Source organism: Azolla caroliniana, unplaced genomic scaffold, assembly GCF_043228905.1.
Source record: "Azolla caroliniana isolate FFs.n. ecotype wild unplaced genomic scaffold, voAzoCaro1.0.p SCAF_2, whole genome shotgun sequence".
Taxonomy (NCBI): domain Eukaryota; kingdom Viridiplantae; phylum Streptophyta; class Polypodiopsida; order Salviniales; family Salviniaceae; genus Azolla; species Azolla caroliniana.
Genome location: NW_028230437.1, coordinates 11,676,776 through 11,701,038, shown reverse-complemented (window position 1 = coordinate 11,701,038; position 24,263 = coordinate 11,676,776). Strand labels below are relative to the sequence as shown.

The following is a 24,263-nucleotide window of genomic DNA, read 5'->3' as shown; positions in this document are numbered from 1 at the left end:
TGAAGCCACAATATTAGCATTAACTTATGAATGAGCCATTGTAACTTTCTGAATGATGTGGCTACTGCTGCTACTTAATCAATCATTATCAATCAGACTGAGCAATCAGTTCAAGAACTTTTGCTCCTTGACCAATCACGATAAATTATGATATGCCAAGAAATACCCCATTGGTTGTTCATATTTGCTCACGCCAATTAGTTCAGAACCTCAAAATTAAAAATTACTATATTACATGAAAAAATTATACATATAAATTTACAATAATGATGGATGATTCAATATTTTCCCTTAAGGTTCCTAGCAAGGTTCACAAGATTTTGGTACAGAAATAAGGTTATGCTTTCTCATATAAGTAAGCCAAATAGCCCAACTCTTGTCATGCTCTAGTGTTTTAGAATTTCCTATAACTATTAAACCACACTTGGCCCTGGTTAGTGCTACATTCATACGGCGAGGATCACTTACAAATCCAAGCTGGCCTTTGCCATTGGATCGAACTGTTGAGAAGACAATAACCTGAAAAAAAACACATTACATACATGTTAGTGTTGTTTTCTACATGTCATACTTTATGAAACTTTAGAAGAACTCGCCTCCTTTTCTCTTCCTTGGAATCCATCCACGGTCTTAACCTCAAGCCCGAAGAATTTGTCATCCTTGCCATTACCATCAAGAAACAACATATCATGCAGTAGTCTGACCTGTCTCAACAAGTGACCATAGGTCCATAAGCTTCCCTATGTGACAATTTGCACATCGTGTTTATTGGGCAGTGACTCTCACTAGTGACCAATTAGAAAGCTTACTTGTGCATTGTATGGAGAAATCACTCCAATACCTTCCCACCCATTTTGTATGTCATTTCCAGATTTTAGAAGCTGTAGAACCTTGAGAACCTGCCATAAATACCCAGCATAGTTATATCAAATCATCAGGTAATCATACAATACAAAATGAGTTAATGTTATCTAACAGTAAACGTAGGAATAGAAAACAAAAACACAAACCAGGCTTGCCTCCGCGTGATTAAACATGGAATTTCCATCAAATGTAGACTCTTCTTTACCATCCAAACAATCCACAAAAGTGATGGGTTTTCCCTTATCTGGCCAATGAAACCTAGAAAAAACCAAAAATAATAAACATGAAACCTGTTAAAAGATTGGCATGATGTTTAAGATACATGAAGCACTTACAAGGATACAGAAAATCGCACGGAATCCCCATTGTACAATAGGAACCAATATACATACACCTTCAAACTTAAAATGCACAAAATAGTTATGAATTGGATTATGATGATAATTACAGACTATGAGGTTGCAAGAGGTTTCCCAATGCAAGATGGATAAAATAATATTTTGAATGACATAATCTATCAACTGACTCAAATACATTATCATGGAAGAAAGTCTACAAAGTTTTATTGTACTGGTTGTTTGAATTACATCTATGTGTGAGATATTGCTATAAATCTGACTTGCTAATAAATAAAATTTGACTCATCGACTTTATAGAGTACAATAACCAAATAAATATCAATCTTGTAAGGCTGAGACTTTGTTAATATAATAAATAACTAACCTTATAGATTATGGTACAAAATAATTTTATAAGACAAAGATTCTTACTGTATGGATTTGAGTGAGTGATTGAGTGCACATGGCCAACACGATGCCTTGGGTTTTGAAGGAAGTGAATATTATACTTCAAAAACTTTATAATAACAATGACTACTGTTTCTACCGTTAAAAACATTTTGATGATCAAGGATAAGAAATTTTAATATTTCTGCAGCATTGAATGTTCACAATTAACCAGCTATCCCTTCCAAACTTTTCCCACTATCCTTACCTGTTTTGTTGCAAATGATGCATATCCTTGGCCATGGCCAACACGATGCCTTGGGTTTTGACGGAAGTGAATATTATACTTAAAAAACTTTATAATGGTGGTGACTACTGTTTCTACCATGAACAACATTTTGATGATCAAGGATAAGAAATTTTAATATTTCTGCAGCGCTGAACATTCACAACTAACCAGCCCTCTCTTTCCAAACTTCTCCCGCTATCCTTACCTGTTTTGTTGCAAATGATGCATATCCTACCACAGTTGGTTTCATGCACTACACAAATTACCTTTACATGCTAAATACTAACCCACATGGCGCTGGCCTATCAGAGGGTAACAATTCTGTCCTCAATCTTCCAGAGTAGAATAATTTGGAAGGTAATGCCGAAATTTCTGGATGCATCCTGCATGAGTTCCAATACAGAAACATCATCATCCAAAAATCATTTGAATATGTGTTGCTCTAACGTTGAAATACTTGCAAGGAACATTTCATGCATGTTTATGAAAGATATCAGATTTCCTAGGTAAGAAAGAAAGAAAGAAAGAAAGATATATTAACATCTTTTAAGAGGCCAAAATGGCCTATAAGACCAATTAAGAGATTATATCTTGAGTGTTGTCTCATCTTTGAGAACAAATCAAAAATAAATAAATTACACAGTAAATATAAAAGTAAATAAGATGAAAAGAGAAGAAACGAGGGAATCTAGTTTTTGGCACATGTGAGATTCTCAAGTTAGGTATATTGTAGCTTTTGTCTTCAAAAGATCTCTAGCATAGGTCGATCCAGAATGGAAATGTCTCCAAAGCAAGGGAAGCATCTACGATGACGGGCGATAATGGCTTTTATCTGTCGATGACAAGGGTGTCGAAGGCGTGGTCCATGGAGGCGGGGCCTACGTGCACAGCAAATTGCTATTGCCCGATCAATTGTAACCCCTTTGTTATGTCCTGGTCGGGAGCCCATTTGTGTATCCCGTGATTGACTTGTAGCATTAGTAGGAGTGATGGGGCTAAAGAAAGTTGTGATTGTTCTTTGTGGATGAGCTTGTGTGGCTGTATTCTTCAGCAACTTTTCCCGATGTCTCTTGAGCTCTAGCAAGAAAAGTCCTAGGCATCGTTGGTCCTCATATTCCATTACCTTATGTAGTGGGCCAAAGCCTTGTTTAAAGAGGCAATGGTGTCTCCCTCTGATTTCATAAAAGACACTACAATGACAAACATAGTGTTCTTCAGATTCCACTCCTTGATGACACAATTGGCAAATTCTCTCTTCTAGAGGTAGTCGTGTATATCTACCTACCTCAATCTATAGCTGATGTGATGAAGTTCTTAGCTGCCCTATCAAACTACGCAACGCATAGGATAGATGTATGTCCATATAAGGTGGCCTGATGACGAATCCATCCTCCGATGTATGTAAGAAGTGTGTCTTATAGTGGGCCATCTTTGTACCAAGTGGTATTTTGGGGCTGATCCATGTTATCTTGTTTTCCAAGTTAATAATATCAATTCAGATCACTCTATTCTTTTCCACTTTGGTCATTTGGTCCAAAGCAAACAAACAAACTCTCAAGCAAAATTAATCAAATCAAAATGGTCCAAAGCATGGGACTAAATTATAGAATCATCTGTATTCACTTTTGTGTACCAAGTACTAAAATAACATCTGAATGTGAATCATGATTTCAGTTTCGATGTTCATGAATAAGTTTGGCAATAAATCAACCTTATCCAACAGAAAGCTAGAAATGAACCTTGAGAATGGTATAGGTTCTGTCCCTCTATTGAGAGACTACCAAATTAAAGCCCTTGTGTTGCCAGAATATAGAAATCAGTATACCAGTCTGTCACTTCTTTCATTTGCCACTATTTGATCCGTGTGTGCAAGATATCAAAGTGAATACATACATACATATATATCTATATATATATATATATATTCTATCAACGTTATAATTTTACCTGTTGTAAAGTTACTGAGAAAATATATAATTAAGATCAGAAAAACATCTCTTCACCATAACTTGATGGCAACTTAATGGCATAATTTATTGAAAACTCTATGTCAAAAAAAGAGAAGACTCCAAAATTTCCTTGAAGTCTGTTTCCTTGAGTTCATTTATTCTCAAAATGAATTTGACTTTTCATTATTCCCCCGAATGTCTGTTCAAGCAATTATCCATGACATTTGAGTAAATTCCATTCCCAGTTTCATCCCAATTATATGTTCTATTTGAGTGATTATATAGTCAGTGAATCCCCTTGATTTCTCCTTCAGCAGTAGAGCAAGGGCATTTAGGGATCTAATTAAGACTTTGACCCATTAGAGGAAATAAAAAAGAGGGATATTTTGAAGTTTTCCTAAGAAGAGTAATTTGATGTCTTATTTTCAATGCACCTTCAAAATAATGTAACCACCTGTATTGTGTATCAAGGAAGCAAGGATTTAGACCACATTCTTGTAAATGTTGATAAAGGCTCACATCCAAACCTTCCTGCAGAAACCAACAACAAGAATGATAAACCTTCCAGAGCCAAAACTTTTCATAGGTGGAGGGGGGCATTGAAATTGTCAAATGCTTCACCAGCAGTGTGATGTTGATATATGTACATGGCTAGAAATAAAGCTAATCGCATTGACACAGCTATTGTGGTACTAGTTGATATCATTCACTCCGTTTGGTACATGTTTACATACATGACAGCATGATAGTCTTTAGCATAATCTGGACATACGAGAAAACTCAAAACAAAATGAAAAGAGCAAAACTTTATTCAAATTTATTAGATTTGTCCTCCATTGTGATTTTTAAATGACAGCATGATACGTCTTTAAATAATAGCCTCTTGATGCACATTCTGATCTAAGCCTCTTTAATAATAACTTCGTTAATAGTAGCCTTCTCAATAATAACCTCTCTAAGCATCTTTCTTTTAACATTGTGGCTCTCTGGTGCCATTTTCACACTCACTGGAAGTCCAACACTATGCCACACCTATGGGATAGTGGATTCCGTGGAGTAAACTGGCTTTGGATGGGGGAGGCAGCAACAATGGGGGAGCGTTGTCATAAAGTGCTATGGTCACAATGAGATAAAATGGCTAAAACCAGATGTATGAAGTAAGGTTAAAAAAGCAAAAACGGGTTCGTGAGTAGAGGAGGAAAGGATATATGGCATTAAGCAGTAAGTCAATTGGTTAAGGTGAATGGCTTTCAAATCAACAGTTGCGCATTCGAGCCTCACATCAACCAGAAATACCACAGTTCACTTATGGGAATTCAGAAAATAAAAAGATGCCACATACATTGAATCAGGCACTCGTGATAAGAATAGCAAACACAAAGTAAAGTGGAGAAGTGACTATAAGAAGAGACCTGGGCTATTGTTTTAGGGTTCTCTTCTTTTAAGGGTTTTTTTCTCCTCTTGTTCTTGGAGCTTTTGTGTAACTTTGGGGCTGCAGAATAGGGAGAATTAATGCCCAGAATTCAACACCAAGGAGAATTCAGATAGGAAGTACTTCATGAAGGCCTAAATGTTTTCCTATACCTCATTCAAAAAATTGGTTCTACATTTTCCATTTTCAACAATATGCTAACTTGTTGCCAAACAAAGAGCACTAATAATTACAGCAAGATACCTTACATCAAATCAGCAATTGTACTTTAAACACTGAAGATGAGACTAGTTTCAAAAGTTTTTGTTGCAAAACCTAGTTTAGTACCTGCACATTTAAACATGATACTAATTCAAGGATATCAGAAAAAATCAGAAGATGAGGCTAGTTTCAAAAGTTTCTGTTGCAAATCCACGTTTGAAACAGAAAGATTGTCTCATCCCATAATTGTCTCATAAAAAATTTGACACATGTTTGGAAATTGTTTTTTTTCAATTCATAATCTTGTGAAATCATGTTAAAATTTCATCTCAACTTCTAACAGGTGTATCATTGAAAAAGCTGCCTTTTGGTAACTATTCTGCTGGTCATGAAATCATAACTCCCCCATCACATGCGGAGGCAATAAAAAACATGTGTCAAGATGTATACTAATGGCATAACATTGACAGTTCAAGACTATCTAGAACATGTATTTCTTCAACCATTCTCTTCTAATTTTCCATTGAATTTAATTGCATGCTCTAGTTTCTACCACATGCCAATGAAAACACCACCAAAACTCTCAGCCTTTTATTCTTGTCATCCACTACAACTATCAATGGCACAAAAGAAGATATAAAGATATATTACCTCTGAAAGATCATAATGGCCTACAATGCTTGACAAAGATTACAACTGTTTATGAATTCTATTCTAATTTCCTAACAACTAAATGGCTTAGGAATGTAATTATGAATACCCAACATGTAACATAAAATAGGTATTGACTAATGTGAAAAGCATCATCATTATCCCTGTCAAATCTTCATAATCACAAATTAGGGTAAAAGAATGAGAGATTGGTGTCATTTTCACCCACATGCAATAGAAAAAAGGCCATGAAATGTCAGTTTAATAAAGAATGTAAGACACATTAAACTTTTTGCATGGTGAAGGTAGTCCTTGGACCTTGGTGGTCGATGACATGATATTTGAACAAATGCTTGATACACAAATTTGGGAGAAAAACATAAGCATGTCTAAGTTTGCAAACAAGGAAATTTTCTTTACATGACTATCATATCAACTAGAATTAGCTCAGGCAACATTTATTTAAGTAGCACACCTATCAAACTGAAACATGAAAAAGGCTAAGCATCCAACTACAGACAAGTATTGGTATTCATGAAGAATCAAAATGTTACATGATCAGTCACATAAAATATTTATGAAAAAAAAACAATTGGAAAAAATATTATTTGAAATACGAGAAAAATACCACTATAGCTTTTGAGGACAAAACAGTGGGAGGAAGTTGAGCTGGATCACCAACTAGCACAATACCATCTGCCCCACTCCTCAATATTGGCACCAATGTTGCCGGTTCAGTTGCCTAGAAACATGAAACAGTCGCATATATTACAAATGCCTAAAAGAAGAGCAAGTTCACAATGAGTCAATGTTTTGACAGAAAAAGGCAAGATTCCTAGAAATTTAGATTCAAAGAATACATACAAATTATAGAATAATTTAGAAACTGAAATCTCAAAGGATGAAAATTTCTCAAACCTGGGTTGCTTCATCAATTACACAGATATTGAAAGAACGATTCATCAAAACTTCATCCCCAGCACCAATACAAGTAGAAGCAATAACATCCGCCCTAAAATATATAAACTGCCGTATGAAATGTACAAATTGCAAATAGCTTTATGATGTAATGGAAATGTTCTAACCTGTCAAGAACATCTTTCAAAGCTCTTGCTTCAAGATCCTCTGCCTTTTCCCACAATAGCTTGGAATTATTTACACCATCTGCCCGCCTTCCAGTGTTATTCAAGTCTCTTGATTTCCTCATTTGGTCTGCTGATTTCCTCTTTTTTTCCAAGACTCTTTTCATCAAAGGATGCTTTGCAAGTAAAGCATCCATTGTACATTCATGTAGATCAAATTTTACCTTCACAATTCAATTTTACCCTATGAGACACAAATATCCTTATCCAATCTATCCATTACAATTTATAGAACATACCATTAGAACATAATCACTGCAGGGTTACCTTAACGGGTTGACCAATACGAACAACTTGTAAACCTAATTTCAGCAAGCCTTCAACCATATTATCAACTGCAACATTGCTGAATACAACCGATTAAATATTTCAGGCAATCACATCTGAATTAAAAGAGAGCTGGCAGAATCCGACAACCACCACATTCCTAGACAGAATGTAAATTAATTGATGCGGTAAACGTGGCCCCTGGTGAGTGCTCCATCCGGTGGATTCACATCTTAAGAAAACAGGAAAAATGCACATCTACGTCAATTCACCCACCTATCCGCACAGGCCAGCACTTTTAATTGTTGTCTACACAATGCAGCAATAAGATGTGTCAGAGTCTTTGTCTTCCCAGTTCCTGGTGGACCTTGCCATAAAGTTACCCTTTGAAATGCAGCTGTTTCTATGGCAAGTTTTTGGCTTGCATTCAAGGTTGTCCCTGAGTTCTGCAAGTAAGACCTTATAATACCCTTCGCATCTGGTAAACTTTTTCTACTCATATGGGAAGGAGGATTTTTTGTTGCCTTCACCTCATCTAATGCTTCAGAGATATCGTGACTATCAAATGGTGCCTGTTTAGGTGTTGAGTACAAGAAATCCATTACACCACCTCTGGCATTTACGAGATTCTTCCCACTGATCTGGGAAGGAGGATTTTTTGTTGAATTCACCTCATTTAATGATTCAGGGATATCATCACTATCCAATGGGACCTTTTTATATCTCAAGTGCAGTTCTTGGCATTTCATAATAAGCCCTCTTATGGCAGAAGCACCTTCACCAACTGCAAAACTGCTCTCCAAAGACGACCCAAAGTGAATGTCACTAACCTTCACAATAGCTTCCAAGTGGGATCTTCCATTATGTTGCTGAAGCATAGGAGATGAGAAGACATCCACAGCAAACAGGCAACGCTCATACGCTACATGATTGGCATAGAGATCCAACCGCCATTTCTTTTGGAAATTCAAATCTCTTGACTTATTCCAAGGGACAGCTACTTTTATAAACCTGTCCAACAGAGATTATAGGTAAAAACCCTGCTTGAACTCTTCAACATACATTTAATGGTGTTAATGACAGGAATTCTCAATCCAATCTCATTCCCAGATCAAATTATAAATATGCAGATATCCATTGCTCACTCCCAACTTCTAATGTTAGAAGAGAAAAATAGTAGTAGAAGTAATAAATAAGCTCTTTTTGCATTTCAATACAACTAGAGACTAATTCTAAATTTGAGATTAAATAATGTCACTAAGGTAGCTACTTTCTTGCCCTTTCAACCACAACAGCCTCAACAACAGCTTCATCTTCAGACAAAGGATGAATCCTACTCATTACAACAAGATCTCCCTGCAATATACGACAAACAAGATATGACAGTATTAAAGATCTTTACTGGAAGGTTTTTCCTGAAATTTAACTTAAATAGAGGATTTGCAACTCATAGTAAGAAATAATCAGAGATAAATTGGGAGAAAAATGATGCTCGCGTGATTATATGATATATAGCTTCAATAAATTAAGATTAAATAATAATGTTTAATAAGTGATTTCAAATGCATGCCTATCAATCATACAGATCAGATAATAACTATTTTTGGAACCACACATTTCAAAGCTTTGTTCTACAGGCCCTTGTTTCTCCAATCTTTTTTCTTCCTCGTGCTGTTCTCTTCATGCGTCCTACTGTTTCTTGATTATGGATTAAAAATTGAGACACAAGCTTACCTCTTCTCTGCTTGTGCCTTCCTCGTCCTCTCCTTTTTCACCATTTATTCTCCCTTAATTTCATTCCTTCATATATCCTGCTTGCTACTGAGGTATACTGATTGCTAATGCAGGTAAGGAAAATAAATAATGTAGATGTTTCTATTGGCATTTTAATTCACCCTCTCTGAGGATCAAAACAGTTTCCGGTGAAGCTACTTCCTTTCCATAACTTCGTCTAAAAATCATGATGATGAGAAACATACAATGAGTGATGATGTCTCCTTCCTCTTTCTGTAAAAACTTTCAGATATACTGTCTCCCTCCTCTTTCTGTAAAAACTTCCAAATGTTTTCCGAATCCTGCCCACATGGCATCAACTTGCTCTCATCATGTGCTGCTGGAGTATGCTTCATGTGCATTAATCGGCCCACTCTTTTCTCTGCTTCCCATGCTCAGTTTTCAACCCTCCCCTATAAGAATTATTATTTTTATATCTCCTTAATATTTTTTATGTTTCCAATTTAATTACCTTTGAGCTTTTTATCTTCCAAGAGCTACTTTGCATCTTATGAGACAAGCATTCAAGCATTCAAAGCCAATGAATGCACTTTTCATACCACCGGACTATCATAAGACAATGTTGCCTCCAGAAAAACAATATTGAAACATTTCTTTTAAAGAACAATGCATCGGGATTTTCGTCTATGGTATACAATCTATTCTGGCTTAATTGTGTTCGATGGATATTACCCATGAGGTTTAGTGATTTCCACTATCTTTGCAACTTATACAAGATGAAGATGAATTCATGTTTTGGCTAAGATAACCGTCAATCTTAGCTGTTCATTGTTTTCATCTCTCAAGACACTTGTATAATGCATACAAAATTACATTGATGGATTTGCAAGTTCTAAGAATGCAAGATATTGTCACCCTAATAGTCTATAACTAGCCAAGGTTCTTGTTAAATTCCATGTGCATCATTGTAAGTTCCCCAGATACCAATATCTATAACCATCTTTTTATGAATATCATTGTTTATATTTATTTTACATTGTTCCTTTCATGTGCTTTCCACTAACCAGCATCCAGTCTCAATCTTTGTACTCCTTACTCTCCACATGCTTTTCAATTGACAGTCATTCTCATTGAGCTACTGTATCTTGCCTGGATACATAGTGGCAAAAAGACCCTCTACCTGGTAGGATAAAAACTCAGGATCCAACTGTATTACCAGCACAAAAAATGTATGTACACGCAATTCAGCAAGGCCTTTTCATAAGGGCATGTTGCCGAATTCGCCTCTTCGGGACAAATGAAGTTCTATCAAGCAATTAACTTTCATAAGTGTGATTATGCATACATCAAAGGTAAATTGCTCTAGAGGGAAACAGAAATATTAAGCTCACAAATAATATCAGCACTAAGGGTCGTTATGAAATATGTCACATGAGTTCAATGGAAGGCATATTTCAAGTGCTTTTTTAACACATGAATGGGTACCATACAAAGGGGGTATTTGCAGATTGATTAGCAAAGGGTATGATTAATCATGGCAAAATTTAGAAACAAGGGAATTTGTAATTCTTCCTTTAACATTTGTTGTTAAGGCAAAAACAGGAGTGGCAGCAGCCAGTGTGAGAGAATGTGCTAGCATTAAGTGCAGGAGAAGGCCACTGACAGAGAAAGACAAGAATATACTAGTTCTGGTGTGTACCAAACCCATGTGGTGGTGCACAAAGAATGTATTTATACTTCAGAGTGTTAACTCATGCGGGTACATTCACACTTTCAAATAAATAATAGCTGGCCAAAGTGAACAATGGTATTAACACAAGGTTCGGAGAGCAAATTTCACATACTCCCACCAGTTGCATCCACTGCTATGCTGAGGTTTGTCAAGACTTCTACTGATAACATATGTCAGACTAGGATTATTGCTCAAAGAAACTACAAGTGCTTCCCATTTCATTGAGAATATGTTCTCTCGCACCAACATATGTTAGACTAGGATTATTGCTCAAAGAAACTACAAGTGTTTCCCATAAGTTTGCAGTGTCATAATTAATAAAATGGCCTTCCGCTTGTCCATCAAAACAAATATTTGCATTTATCAGCTGATTCAGAATACCTATAAATGCAATCAAGTGCTCAGACGCTGACTTGAACTTTTCCAGTCACATATTTACCAATCTCCACATCAAATGCACCTGATTCAGTTATGTTACATGTAGTCTTTCATTTTACCTATATAGTTTAACCTATATTCAAGCTTTTAATATCTGTAAGGATATCATCAGTGACACACATTTTGGCATATGCCACAACTTTCTTGTTCATCTGGACCCAATCTTCATCAGATAGTTGTTCAGGCTTCTTTACTTGCAAGGCATCTTCACAATCTTTCAAGAACAAATACATTGCATACGATTTTTCCAAAGGTCAAAACCCTGACCATCAAACCATTTAATTTCCATCAGATGTTTTGTGTCAGAACTAGAAAAAATGGTAACCATCTTGTCAAAATCACAGGTATCACCCAAATACACTTGCTACTGTAGCTCGATCAGTGATAAACTTCTGTTGTTTAAACACAGAGAACCTACAAAGGCTGAACCAGCAAATGACCAACCAACAGACAAGCTGAACCAGTACACCAGCACTTCTATATGTGCCTTACGTGCATGCAGAGCACTAAGAACCAAAACAAAACTATATTCAGCAGTTTATAACTTAGGGTTTGTGTGCTATCTCTACTTCCATACAGACAACAACAGCTGTCTGGTTGCCTCCTGCTGTCTGGCAGAGTGGTGCAGATTGACCTTGCGCTGAGCTAATACTGAGTTGTATGGCAGAAGCAAGTGGTGGCTGAGAATGTGACAGAATGTACAATAATGAAGTGCAAGGAGGAAGGCCACAGACAAAGTGACCAAAGAGCTTTTACACCTAACAAATGCAAGTGATATAGTGTTTAAATATAGTAATCCATGTGTAAGTACATGTTCTTCAATAAAATTGCAGAAGTGACCTACAGGTTACAAGTTTCCCCCACCAGCTACATTCATAATGGCTTTCATGTTTTCTATTTCAAAAAGTACACAGGATATAAAAGCTCGAAATCGAAGAACTTACACAAATGGCCAAACAAGATATGATTAATATAAATCTGAGAAGCTGATTTCTGCCAGAGAGATACTTGATGAGTATATCAATAGTTAAGCATCTAATCAATTGAAATGATTTAGATCAAGAAATAGTTTTGCATGACCAAAAATCTTTTCATTCCAGCCTTGATATTTTAATATTAATAAAGCAAAACGATTGACAAGAGATTGAATTAATTAGAGAAAAAGTTAGAGAAGTTGACAAATTTTGTGGAGTAACAGTTATTTGCAAACTAAAAAATCATTTTCATTCGAGCCTCAATTTGTTAATTTCAAGCACAATTCTGCAGAACAGAGTTTTATACTAGAAGACTGTGCCATTAGCAAGTTAAGATGAAAACATAAGGTTATGGTTGGCAATTGAACTGTACTCTCTATTTCCAGTCTCTTGTTGTTGGTTCTATCTGTTAATCACTATGCCCAAATTGCATCCCCTTTCACCATCAATTCTTCTGCTCCCTTTTCTCACTTCCCCCTCACTTATGGATTCACCATGTTAAGATCTTAAAATAACTAAAAAAGAAGCCATTTTGCATATTTATCTTCTTAACACCTCAAGCATCATGTCACCAAGCCACCCTGCTAAAGTTCTTTGGATGTACTGTGATACTTACTATCGCAAGTAGTCTTTATTTTAATCAATCTCTCTTAATGAATGCCATGATACTTATAGCTCTTGTGCATACCTATATCTCATTGATAATTTCTTTCTTTAATTAGTCTCTAATTATATCACTGCATGTAATGTCTTGTCTTCAATTGAGGGTTATAAGCACATACAGAAATCCTGTTTTGCAGAGCACTATGTGTTATTTATAATAGATGCACTTAGTCCACACAACACCTGGCTGAACTGATTATGTGGAGGCAGAATTCCATCTCCTGAACTTAAATATAATCTTAAGATCCTGTCTCTGCATTCCATGGGTAAGAAATAAAGGCTTGTGTTAGCTTCGATTCCACATCATGAGATCAAAGAGCAAGCAACATTGAATGCAAGAAAAAGTGGTCTATGTTAGCATATAATACCACATTAAGACCGATGTGGCATCAGGATTTGAATTCAAGAAACATGATCCATGTTAGCTTATAAATCCACATTAAGATATCATTGGAATTCACTGATCTTGAAAACAAGTAAAAAGGTTTACTCTAGCTTGTAAAAAAATCAATGGGCTTCCTAACAAGAGAAAAAAACGTTCGTGCAAATTTATAATTCCCCATTAAGATATCAAATGAGCTACCAGTCTTTGAATGAAGAAAACTTACAATTCCACAAACTTATGGGATTCTGAATGCGAGAAAAAATTTGCTGATATGTTACAATTCAATGGTTAAAATATCATTGAACTTGAATGCAAGAAAAGCTAGTTTGCACATTAAGATATCACTGTTAACTATCGACCTTGAATGCAAGAAAAATGTCTATGCTACCTCATGTTTTTCATATTAAGAGAGATCAAGGAATTTGAATAGGGTACCTGAACAAACGCCCTTCCTCTCGTAGGGATAAATCGAACAAAGCCAAGCCTTCAGATTCCAGCTTTTTGTTAGACCATTGCTTCAGCTTTCCTTTAATTTCTTGCAACTCTTCAGTCTAAAGACACATAAAGAGAAATATACAAAAGGAAAAATAAAGAAATACAATAAAAACAAGTGAATATATATATTCAGTTGAGATGGAGAGACTTACAAGCTCAGCTTGAAGAGCCTGTGTGAATCGGTTACGATAGGAGAGCAAAGCTCGACGCTTTATCTGTTGTTTGAGTGATCGTTGCCTTGAAGATTTCCCATCTGTTGGGAGATGGAGATCATCCGAGGTAAGATCTTCTTCTTGATGCTTCTTCTTGTGCTTGCATCTGAAGATGAGATGTTTGCATGATCTGCTGGACGAACGAAGGAAGTGGCGTTGTGAAGCGAGGAAGAAATAGAATGACGTAGAAGGAAAGGGAGGAGATCTGCGGAGCAGGATCTGCGTGCAGAAGAACGGAGGAGGAGCGAAAACCATCGACATTACGAGGTGACTCGTGGTAAGACAGAGAGAGAGGAGGGAAGCTTATCGAAGAAACTTGGCGATCGCCATCGCTCACTGTTCTGTGAGCGCAATTCGTGTATGTGTATGTATATATATGTATGTATGTATGTAATACACAGTACAGTGTGCACACACACCCACCTGCTCGTGACTAACTACTACTACCAAATATTTAAGAGGGCCAAGTGAGGGAATCGCGGAGAGGGACGGTGCAGGTCGCACCGCTGATGGCGTGTTCGATCTCCACCGTCCAAGATGGATAACAAGCTCACAGCGTCTATCGACTCTGTGAAAAGGAACCCCGCTGTCAGACAGCCTCCGTACGCAGGAGCCCGACTCTGTCAGAAGGAGCCCCGCTATCTGACAACATCAGTAAGAAGGAGCCCGGTTGTTTGACAACCTCTGTTATCAAGAGCCCGATCGACTCAGGGAAGGAGCCCGACTTAAAAACAAACATCAAAAACTCCAAAAAATGGTAAGTGTATAACAAATATTTGCCATGAAAATGATCATAAAATTTCTCAAAAAAACCTAAAGATTCAAATAACAAGTCTTATATAAAATATTAAAACGTCAAATGTTGACAACCCTAAAATGAAATATGAATATACACATTACATATTAAGATTATGGCTCATGTCGGGATGATTGCAAGATGCAACCACAATTTTTACAACATGTAACATTCGAGTCCCTTGAATTCAAGGTCAAGCCATCGCAACGCAAACACCGAACCTTCTCATAGTCACCTATTGGCAATCACCTCCTAGCCCGACTTGCACCTCTTTGTAGCTTTCCGGAGTGGGATTTGGAAGTGTTTGGGGAGCTGCCAATAAGTTCTTGCGAGATGTCTATTGTTGCACTTCTTTTGGCACCGATTTGTTGGTTGCGACTTATTGATCTGTCATCTTCTTCATTGGTTGATTTTGGTGCACCAACGCGATACACCTTCTTAACCACATCTTCCAATGTTTGTATACCTTCGACAATAGTTGCACGGTCGAAGGTTCCTAACCCTTGCTCGAGACATTGAAGTGGTTTCACGAACATTTGTATTTTGGACTTGAATGATTCAATCTCGGATGTTGTCGGGTTTGTCTCCTCGACTCGTTCTACCTCTGCCTCCACTTCTATTTCTGTATTATGGTCCATTCGCATTTGGATCGCGTGATCTATAAAAGGCAACGAGCCACATAAATGTGGCATATGCCTCTCAATAATCATTTGGATACCAAGTAAATGCTTACATTTACTCACAATGTTTGAGTTGTACTTACTTTTGGCAACAAGTTGTCCACCCATGACTTTTTGGCGTGAAACTGACACAACAAAAGTCGACAATGTGTTTGCGACCGTTGCCCATTTACAACAATCCAAGATTGACGGTCTGTTGCAACCACATTAGTTATGGCATTACATAATGTCCAACATTTATCAATCACTATCGCATTTGGTCTCACCGTGGGCATCCTTGTGAATATGACTCTCAAACAAGTTTCTAATGTGACTTGCTCATGATTTGACCCCTTATCAGAACTGCAAAGCATGTACCATAATGGGATCCCAATTCCCATGGCGCTAGGGGCAACTGCTACATATAATGGTAGCCCGAATTGGTTTGTTTTAAATGTCGAGTCGATTGCCCAAGAGTTGTTTAGGGTCAACTGCTCACACATTTCCAACATCCATTGATCTTGAAGTATCAAGATAAATGGTTGTTTGGTGGGAGATCCTGGTTCACCAAGCAAGTAGGGTTGAACATGAGTCACTTTCCCAAGATCTCGGAGTGCATAGGCATCTTGCATCATCAAAGCCCAATCAACCTTAGTCATGGCACTCCCGATTTTTAACCTATTTGCCATGTTATGGACCTCCTTTGGTATCATAAAGAACTGATAGCTAACAAGCTCTAATGGACTAGCCTTGGAGTTATGATATGCTTCCTTACACATACTCATTCGTGCCACATGCCTTGCACACCCAACATCAAATAGGTCATCTTTGCAACAACTTATGACATTGGGGTGTACTGGCAAATGGTACACATCCGACCTACTACATGGTACATGACCACTATGAGGTCCATATATTGAAATGGTAAGTGTCTCATTGTCAACACTGTCATTCATTCTAACGTCCACATGGAATGTGCACCCACATGGAATGTGCACCCACATGGAATGTGCACCCACATCGGGGTGTGCATCTGTGTCGTTGAGTGGAATTAGATGCAAGTTGAGATGTCCCAACACGATGGCAACTATACCTAGTCACATGCATACCCTTCTTGACTCCTTTCCTTAAACGTGTGTGGTACTTGGTTTGCAAATCTATGAGCGCATCATCTAATTGGTGGGTTTCTACCTTGATCACTTTTATGGGTAGGGTCTTGTTATATTTGGCCATGCTTGATCCCAAACCTTCTATCGGGTCGACCTTCGATACCATTTGGCAACCACAACTTGTAATGAGTGCTTTTATGTACTCCGGTGGGATGCCATAATCACGTACATCAATTGCATAAACTAGCTTTAACTCTTTAAGAGTCTTTGAAAATGTGTGATGGGATGTGTCACCATGTGACGCTAATACCATTTCCCTCCATTTCTCAACGTATAATACTTGAAGATTAGGTGATGCTTTAAGGTAAATTGCACTCTCATTCCCGAGTAAGAGACAACTCTTCATGCGCCCATGCATGAAGTGAAAGAGGTGCTCCCCTCGCGACATCACGTAATGCTTCCAATGTTACCTTAACTTGTCCCAATAAATCTTTAACCATCAAATTATACGTACCTCTTGAAAATGCAAAATACTTGGGGGAACAATACATGAAGGGATCAACCGCCTCATCCTCACAATCGGAATCTGATGACTCAAAAAGAATATCCAATTTGTCCTCAGATACAAACGATGCATTGGACGACCATGACGTATCCTCCAATTCATCTTTCGACATGGCGAAGACACCATGATGCATTGTGCTCTCCATAGCAAATACAATATGATTGAGAATGACATTGATTGAGGTGAATGTGAGAGATTATGTGAATGAATTCAAATAATTCACATGAATGGAGTGGATTATTTTAGCTCTTCTTCAATGAATTAGTTCAAGAATGTTTAGGGTTATTAGTGAACGATCGAGAATGCGGGTGAATGAAATGAGCGCAAGTGATTAATAGACTGTTAAGGAAGGGAATGAGTTCAATCCTTAGTGAATGAGTCTACCTCTTAGTGCATGCTACTAAATTTGGTGAATCAATTTGTTGTAGTCGTTAGTATGATCGTTGAAACGCCATCATTACATGTAGTTGGGCAATTGACTATTAATGAGTCGGGCTCCTCGTTAATCAGTTGGGCTCCTCATTAATTAGTCGGGCTCCCTCCTATAACATTGTTGTACATTGCTTTGTCTACCTTCTCCATTATTGACTAGTATTGCATTATTGTACATTGCTTTGTCGGCAATCTCCATTATTGACTAGTATTGCATTTACTAGTTTTGGCATTATTGTACATTGCTTTTGATACCTTCTCCATTATTGACTAGTATTGCATTATTGTACATTGCTTTTGAATAAGATTCACATTGAGTCACACACTAACTAGAATGAGATTCAAATTGAGTCATATACAACCAGAATGAGATTCAAATAATAAGACTCACAACCAGAATGTACATCAAATTGAGTCATATACAACCAAAATGAGATTCAACTATTTATTTGATATTACAAAAAAGTTGGCAATCTGCATGAGATAGTACATCGAGATCATATGTTGTTGTCCAGAGGACAGAAATGTAAATTAGGAAATTAGCAAACGACGGTAGTGTAACCGAGTAGGAAAGAACGCCAGCGAGCACCGAGTTCGAGCATCACGGGCCATCGACGGCTCGGCTGTGTATTAGGGGAAACGTTATTTAAACAAGGTCGAGTACCTCAGAGGAGAGGGGTAGAAAAAGTATAGGCGGAAGCACTAGCAAATTCCATCGTAATTAGATACTATTGTAAGGTCATCGGCCGTAGGCCGCGCTCTGTAACCCTTTTGCTGTCGCATTAATACATATCTGTTATTGTGCCCATCTTGCTCCATGAGTTTGTGTTTTCTCTCGTGTTTCTGAATTAAGTGCCGTCCACGCCTATCAAGATCTCACTAGTGTTCCATCTCGAATTATTTTCTACCTCACGACGCCTCTGTTTACGAGCCTTCACGTAACACATCCTTTGCTACCGATAACCTCAGGTCTATCGAAGGTGTCACCCAAAGGAACGGGTAACACAATTTGGCACGCCCGATTACAGCTGTGAGTGCACAACGAACTTCGTTGAAGGTAACCACCAGCCGCCGTTACGGCGCCCTCTCGCACCACGAGGTCTCGGCCACCTGCCCGACGCCCTGAGCCAGTCGAAGGAACTTCCGACTCGGCGGTCACTGACCAATCCTTTCCCGAGCAATCGGAGGCTCCCCCAGTGCAATCCTCGCCACCGGACACTCAATCGAGAGTTGATTCCCCACCACAACCCCCGCCAAGCCCTCCGGAGGTCACTCAACCGGAACTAAACCCTTTCCCGGAGCTACCAGAAGACCCAGAGTACATCATGCCGTACCCATACCCACGTTACACCGACGGACCAGACACGGAGTCACACATCCGTGCCTTCATAATTACATGGCAGGCCAACCACTCAATGCATCGCCTCACGCCGACCGAAATCGATGCCTCAAAGATTGCCGAGTTCACACTCTCCCTCGATGGACCGGCCGCACGATGGTACTCTCGCCTTGAACTAGGAGAGGGAACCACCTTCCAAATCGTGCGCACAAAGTTCCTTGAACTCTTTCATCGCGAGGTGCCCAAACGGGAACTGCTCTGACAATTCTTCTCGATATGCCAAGAACCGCACGAAACGGTCGCACAGTTCACGATCCGGTTCCAGGATCTCTATAGACAAGTGGCCGACGATGTCTCGACACAACATATACCGGACACTTTCCTGTCCAGTTTACGAGAGCCTCTCCGAACGACTCTCACACTTACAAATTTTGCCAACCAAACTATCGAGGAAGTCATAGCGCGAGTCCTCGCCCTCGATCGATCCCAACACGGCGCGGCCTTCTCTATGACCTCCCTACAGAATGCCCTTCCACAGGAGGACAACCACTTTCGCCAAGCCCTCCAATGCACGATCTGTTCAGGCTCAGGTCACCTGGCTCTCGAATGTCCTCATCGCCCATAGTGTCCAATTTGCCAATCGCGATCTCACACCGTCGAACAATGCGAGTACAACATGCTCAATCGCACTACGACCGCACCAGTTCGCCAGATCGAGCCCAAGAACACGTACTCTCGACAGGATGAGCGTAATTCCTACCGAGACAACGATAACGATCGCCCGCAATCACCGGATAGACGACGCCGGGACGACGATTACCGTCGAGATGGCCGCCGGGATTGCTATCGCGACGACCGGAACGACGATTATGATCGTTACGACAATGATCGGGATGACAGGTATGATCGGAGGAACTCACGTAACGATCGGCGAAACGGAAACCGAACCTCATGCAACAATAAAAGGAACAACGACAACCGCCGACGAGAGGCTCCTCCAAACGACCAGCGGAACACCAATGCACCTCGGACCAACCCACCACCAAACGAGACAAGGAATCAACCGCAACAATTCCCACACACAGACCGGGATGACACCAACAACTCGGCCAACGTTACGTGTTTTAAATGTAACCAACTCGGCCACTATGCCACGCAATGCCCAACAACCGACCGTGGCAAAGCACCTGCGGTGAACAGTATCATGGCTGATGTTCAAACCGTCACTACTCGGAGTAAAGCGTAGACTATACTGTGGCAAATCTAGGATGAAGTCCGCCAGGCATCAAAAGAATGGATCGACACGGCCAATAAAAAGAATTCCGTGCGCATGCAAACTGACATGAGAGACGTGCCCAGCGAAGCACCACAAACCTCGGTACCATCCACGTCGTCGGAGGACGACCAACTATGGGATGTTCTTACCAACTCCCGCATCTCGCTGCCCCTACATAAACTGTTACCACTCATGCTGAGATTTCGAGACACCCTGGCGGCACTCCAAGCCCATACTAAGCCCGTGACGCTACCGGTACGCCTCACCAAAGCAGGCACAGGTCCACCACTCATGGATTCTCAGAACCCTGCCGTGCGAATCATCATTAAGGGACAAGACCTGCACGGATGCATCATCAACGGCGGATCCGGCATAAACGTTATTAGCGAGTCAACGTGTCACAACCTCGGCATGAATCAATGGGAACCATGCCCCTTTTGGCTTCGGATGGCCGACACCCGCTCCGTTCGCCCCATTGGTTTAATCCGCCATCTCGACTTCACACTCGGAGGCCACATGTTCACGATCTCGGCCGTCGTGCTAAGACTGGAGACACAAGGCGCCTACCCAATGTTACTAAGTCGACCATGGTTGCGTACAACGAATATCAAGCAGCATTGGCAACGCAACATGATCTCGTTCTGAAGAGGCAAGAGAAAAGTCCGAATCATCACTGAAGAATGAGTCCCCGTGGCCCTCAACACTTCGCCGTTATATGCGGAAGGGGTCCATATGCTTGACGGTTTGGCCGATGAGGAGGTCGATGACTTCCTAGATGATCATCCCACGATCATCCCTCTCTTCGAAATCAATGCCATACCAACCATCGAGCCACCTAAAGACGAGGAAGTCACGGAGGAATCACCACCCCAAGATGAACCAGATCCAACCACAGTTACCGAGCTACGCCATGCTCGGGATGCTTTCGAACGCGAACTCGCCATTTTACAACGAGTCAAAGCATCAACCCTGGAAACAATAAACCTCGGCTCGGACGAGAATCCTCGTATGTTACAAATTGCCAATAATCTACCAACTGGAGAACGGGCATCCCTCATACGATTGCTTACAGACTACCAGGATGTTTTCGCTTAGTCTTACACCGATATGAAGGGGTTGGATCCTCACTACTACCAATATCAAATCCACCTCTTACCCGACACTCGACCGGTTTAGCAGAGGCGCTACAGGATGAACCCCAACTACGCCGCTAAAGTCAAAGAGGAAATCGACAAACTACTCCGAGTGGGCTTCATTCGCCATGTTAAACGGGCCACGTGGTTAAGCCCGATCGTAGTAGTCCCAAAGAAGAACGGAAAAATCCGCGTCTGCGTCGACTATCGGAAGCTTAACACGGCAACAGTCACCAACGGTTTCCCTCTCCCGTTCACGGACAACGTCCTCGACACGGTAGCCGGCCATGAATGCCACAGTTTCCTCGACGGGTTTAGCGGCTATAACCAGATAAGAATGCACCCGGAGGATCAGGAGAAAACCGCTTTCGTCACGGAATGGGGTGTTTTTGTGGCAGAAGTAATGATGTTCGGTCTAAAAACGACGCCGGTTATGTTCTAGCGCATCATCACCGAAATCTTTCATGACTACATCCCGACGTTCATGCAAGTCTTTCTCGACGATTTCGCCGTGTATGGCCATCGACGGGAACACATGACCCAGTTATGACTCTGCCTGGACTGATGTCGCCAAGCTCGATTGAGCTTAAACCCGGCGAAATGCGTGTTCTTAGTCCCCAACGGCAACCTTCTTGGCCACATTGTCAGTCAAGAAGGCATCGCTATGGACCCGGATAAAGTAAAGACCATCCTCACCACCCCCGCACCCTCGAACGCAAAGGCACTAAGCCGATTTTTGGGACAAATCCGGTGGCACAGCCGAATGATACGACATCTGGCCGATTTCGCGACACCTTTACACGCGGCAGTCCATCGCCTTCCCTTCCAATGGACGTCAATCGAGGACACGGCCTATCAGACCCTGAAACTAATGCTCTCACATGCCCCGGTGGTCCAGCCTCCGGTTTGGTCCGATTCGTTTCATGTCTTCGTAGATGCTTCAGACATCGCCATCGGAAGTGCCCTGATGCAATGCACACCCCCGATTTGGTATAGGCCCGTGTACTACGCCAGCTGATGGCTCTCGACAGCGGAAAAGAATTACTCCACCACCGAGCGGGAGGCCCTCGGTATGATTTATAGCATCAATAAATTCCGGCATTACCTCTTGGGCCGGAAGTTTACCTTTCACGTGGATCACTCGGCCCTTCTTTATTAGGTCAATAAACAAGCCCTCACCGAACGGTTGGCTCAGTGGATGCTCCTACTCCAAGAATTTGATTTCCAGATTCAGCATCGACCCGGGGTACAACACGCCGTCGCCGACTATTTGAGCCGTCTTGAGTCAGGGGAACCGACGGAAATAACGTACGGCGAGCTACCGGATGCCAGCCTATTTAACCTGACCACGATGCCAGACGATAATGAAGATGAATGGATCACGGAGATGACCCATTTTCTCACTACCGGTTTACCTCCCGAGCACATGCCCCTTGATGCGAGAAAACGCCTAGCAGTGCGTAGCCGGAATTTTTACCTCGTCTCGGACATTCTCTACCACAAAGGCTCGAACGGCATATGGCACCGAGCGATTCGGCAATTCGAGAAGAACGCCGTTCTTCAGGAGGCCCACTAGGGAGTAGCTGGGGGGCACTACGCCGGGGATTCCACGGCAAGGAAGGTTTGACAAAGCGGATTGTGGTGGCCGACAATGAAGAGAGACGCTCACGAGTTTTGTCGGCAGTGCGATTTGTGCCAACGATTGGGGCAACCAATGGAACAGTCACGCATGCCACACCAGCCGATTCTTCCGTTGGACCCATTTCAAAAATGGGGTTTGGATTTTGTAGGCCCTTTCAAGCCACTTGCGGCCCGTACAGGGAATAGGTATATTATCGTGGCCACGGACTACTGCACCAAATGGGTCGAGGCTAAGGCACTCCGAGACAACACGGCGATATCCACGGCTAAATTCGTGTACGAGCATCTTTGGTGCCGTTACGGATGCCCAATCGAGCTTGTTAGTGACCAAGGTGGGCACTTCATCAATCATATAATACGTGAGCTTACACACCACTACGTGGTGGTGCACAAGAAAAGCACACCATACTACCCGCAGGCGAACGGCTTGGCGGAATCGACCAATAAAATCCTCCAAACCATACTGAAGAAGATCGTCAATGAAAACAGGACCGATTGGGATGACAAACTCCAGAGCGCGCTGTGGGTGTATCATACGACTTTCAAAACAAGCATCCAATCAACCCCCTTTCGAATGGCGTTCAGGTTAGAAGCCGTAATGCCCGTCGAGTTCCAAGTCCTGAGCCTCCAAGTTCAAGTCAAAGCACGGCTCCCCGAGGCCCAATCCGAGCAATACCGGCTGGAACAACTCCTCGAACTCGGCGAAGACAGGATAGAGAGTATGGCCCAGCTCGAACAACGCCAACGACAACGCAAGGCTTTCGTGGATCGACATCGAAACGGGCTGGAGAAGGAGCTCACCATCGGCAAACCGGTTCTTCTTTTTCAAACACGACTTGGGTCAATGCTGGGAAAATTAAGATTTCGGTGGACCGGTCCATTCGGGATTATCGACGAGTTCAACGGGACGTTCCAGCTCGGCACACTCGCCGACGACACTATCAAAAGTTGGGCCAATGGTTTCCGACTTCGACCATATCGAGGCACTACACCACCCAACCCGTTTACCGAGCCACACGGCACAAACGAGTTTCGGGAGACCACCACGGAGGAGGCCACGTGTCCCCCTTAATAAGGACTCACCCACCTTTTTGAAATTAATAAAGTAGGTAGGATTAACCATAGTTTAGCCGTCGATTAGCTACACCTACACCACCCAC

The 24,263-nt window shown here is 40.9% G+C and overlaps 1 protein-coding gene across 2 annotated transcripts; it reads right to left on the bottom strand.

Annotated features, from left to right (window-relative positions):
- Positions 1 to 214: 214 nt before the first annotated feature.
- On the bottom strand, positions 215 to 14,438 carry LOC147867362 (uncharacterized). 2 transcript variants are annotated; one of them, XM_087315149.1, is made up of 15 exons: positions 14,094 to 14,438; positions 13,882 to 13,997; positions 13,245 to 13,314; positions 8,791 to 8,876; positions 7,797 to 8,531; positions 7,521 to 7,599; positions 7,197 to 7,417; positions 7,030 to 7,123; positions 6,740 to 6,853; positions 4,282 to 4,358; positions 2,166 to 2,261; positions 1,011 to 1,122; positions 810 to 899; positions 597 to 704; positions 215 to 519 (listed from the first exon to the last, which is right to left on the bottom strand). In XM_087315149.1, exons 1-15 carry the CDS (start codon positions 14,412 to 14,414, stop codon positions 301 to 303), a joined length of 2,538 nt encoding a protein of 845 aa, XP_087171275.1. In that variant the 5' UTR covers positions 14,415 to 14,438; the 3' UTR covers positions 215 to 300. The 2 variants fall into 2 exon arrangements, with proteins under 2 accessions (XP_087171275.1, XP_087171276.1); XM_087315150.1 differs by lacking the exons at positions 13,245 to 13,314; positions 14,094 to 14,438.
- Positions 14,439 to 24,263: the final 9,825 nt, after the last annotated feature.

Bases quoted from the DNA above. Each gene is read 5' to 3' on its own strand.
- LOC147867362 (XM_087315149.1), bottom strand. From the start codon at position 14,414: ATGTCGATGGTTTTCGCTCCTCCTCCGTTCTTCTGCACGCAGATCCTG. The intron at 6,854-7,029 runs GTTTGAGAAATT...TCATGTTTCTAG, and splicing joins TAATTGATGAAGCAACCCAG to GCAACTGAACCGGCAACATT. The intron at 520-596 runs GCGAGTTCTTCT...GTTTTTTTTCAG, and splicing joins TCCAAGGAAGAGAAAAGGAG to GTTATTGTCTTCTCAACAGT.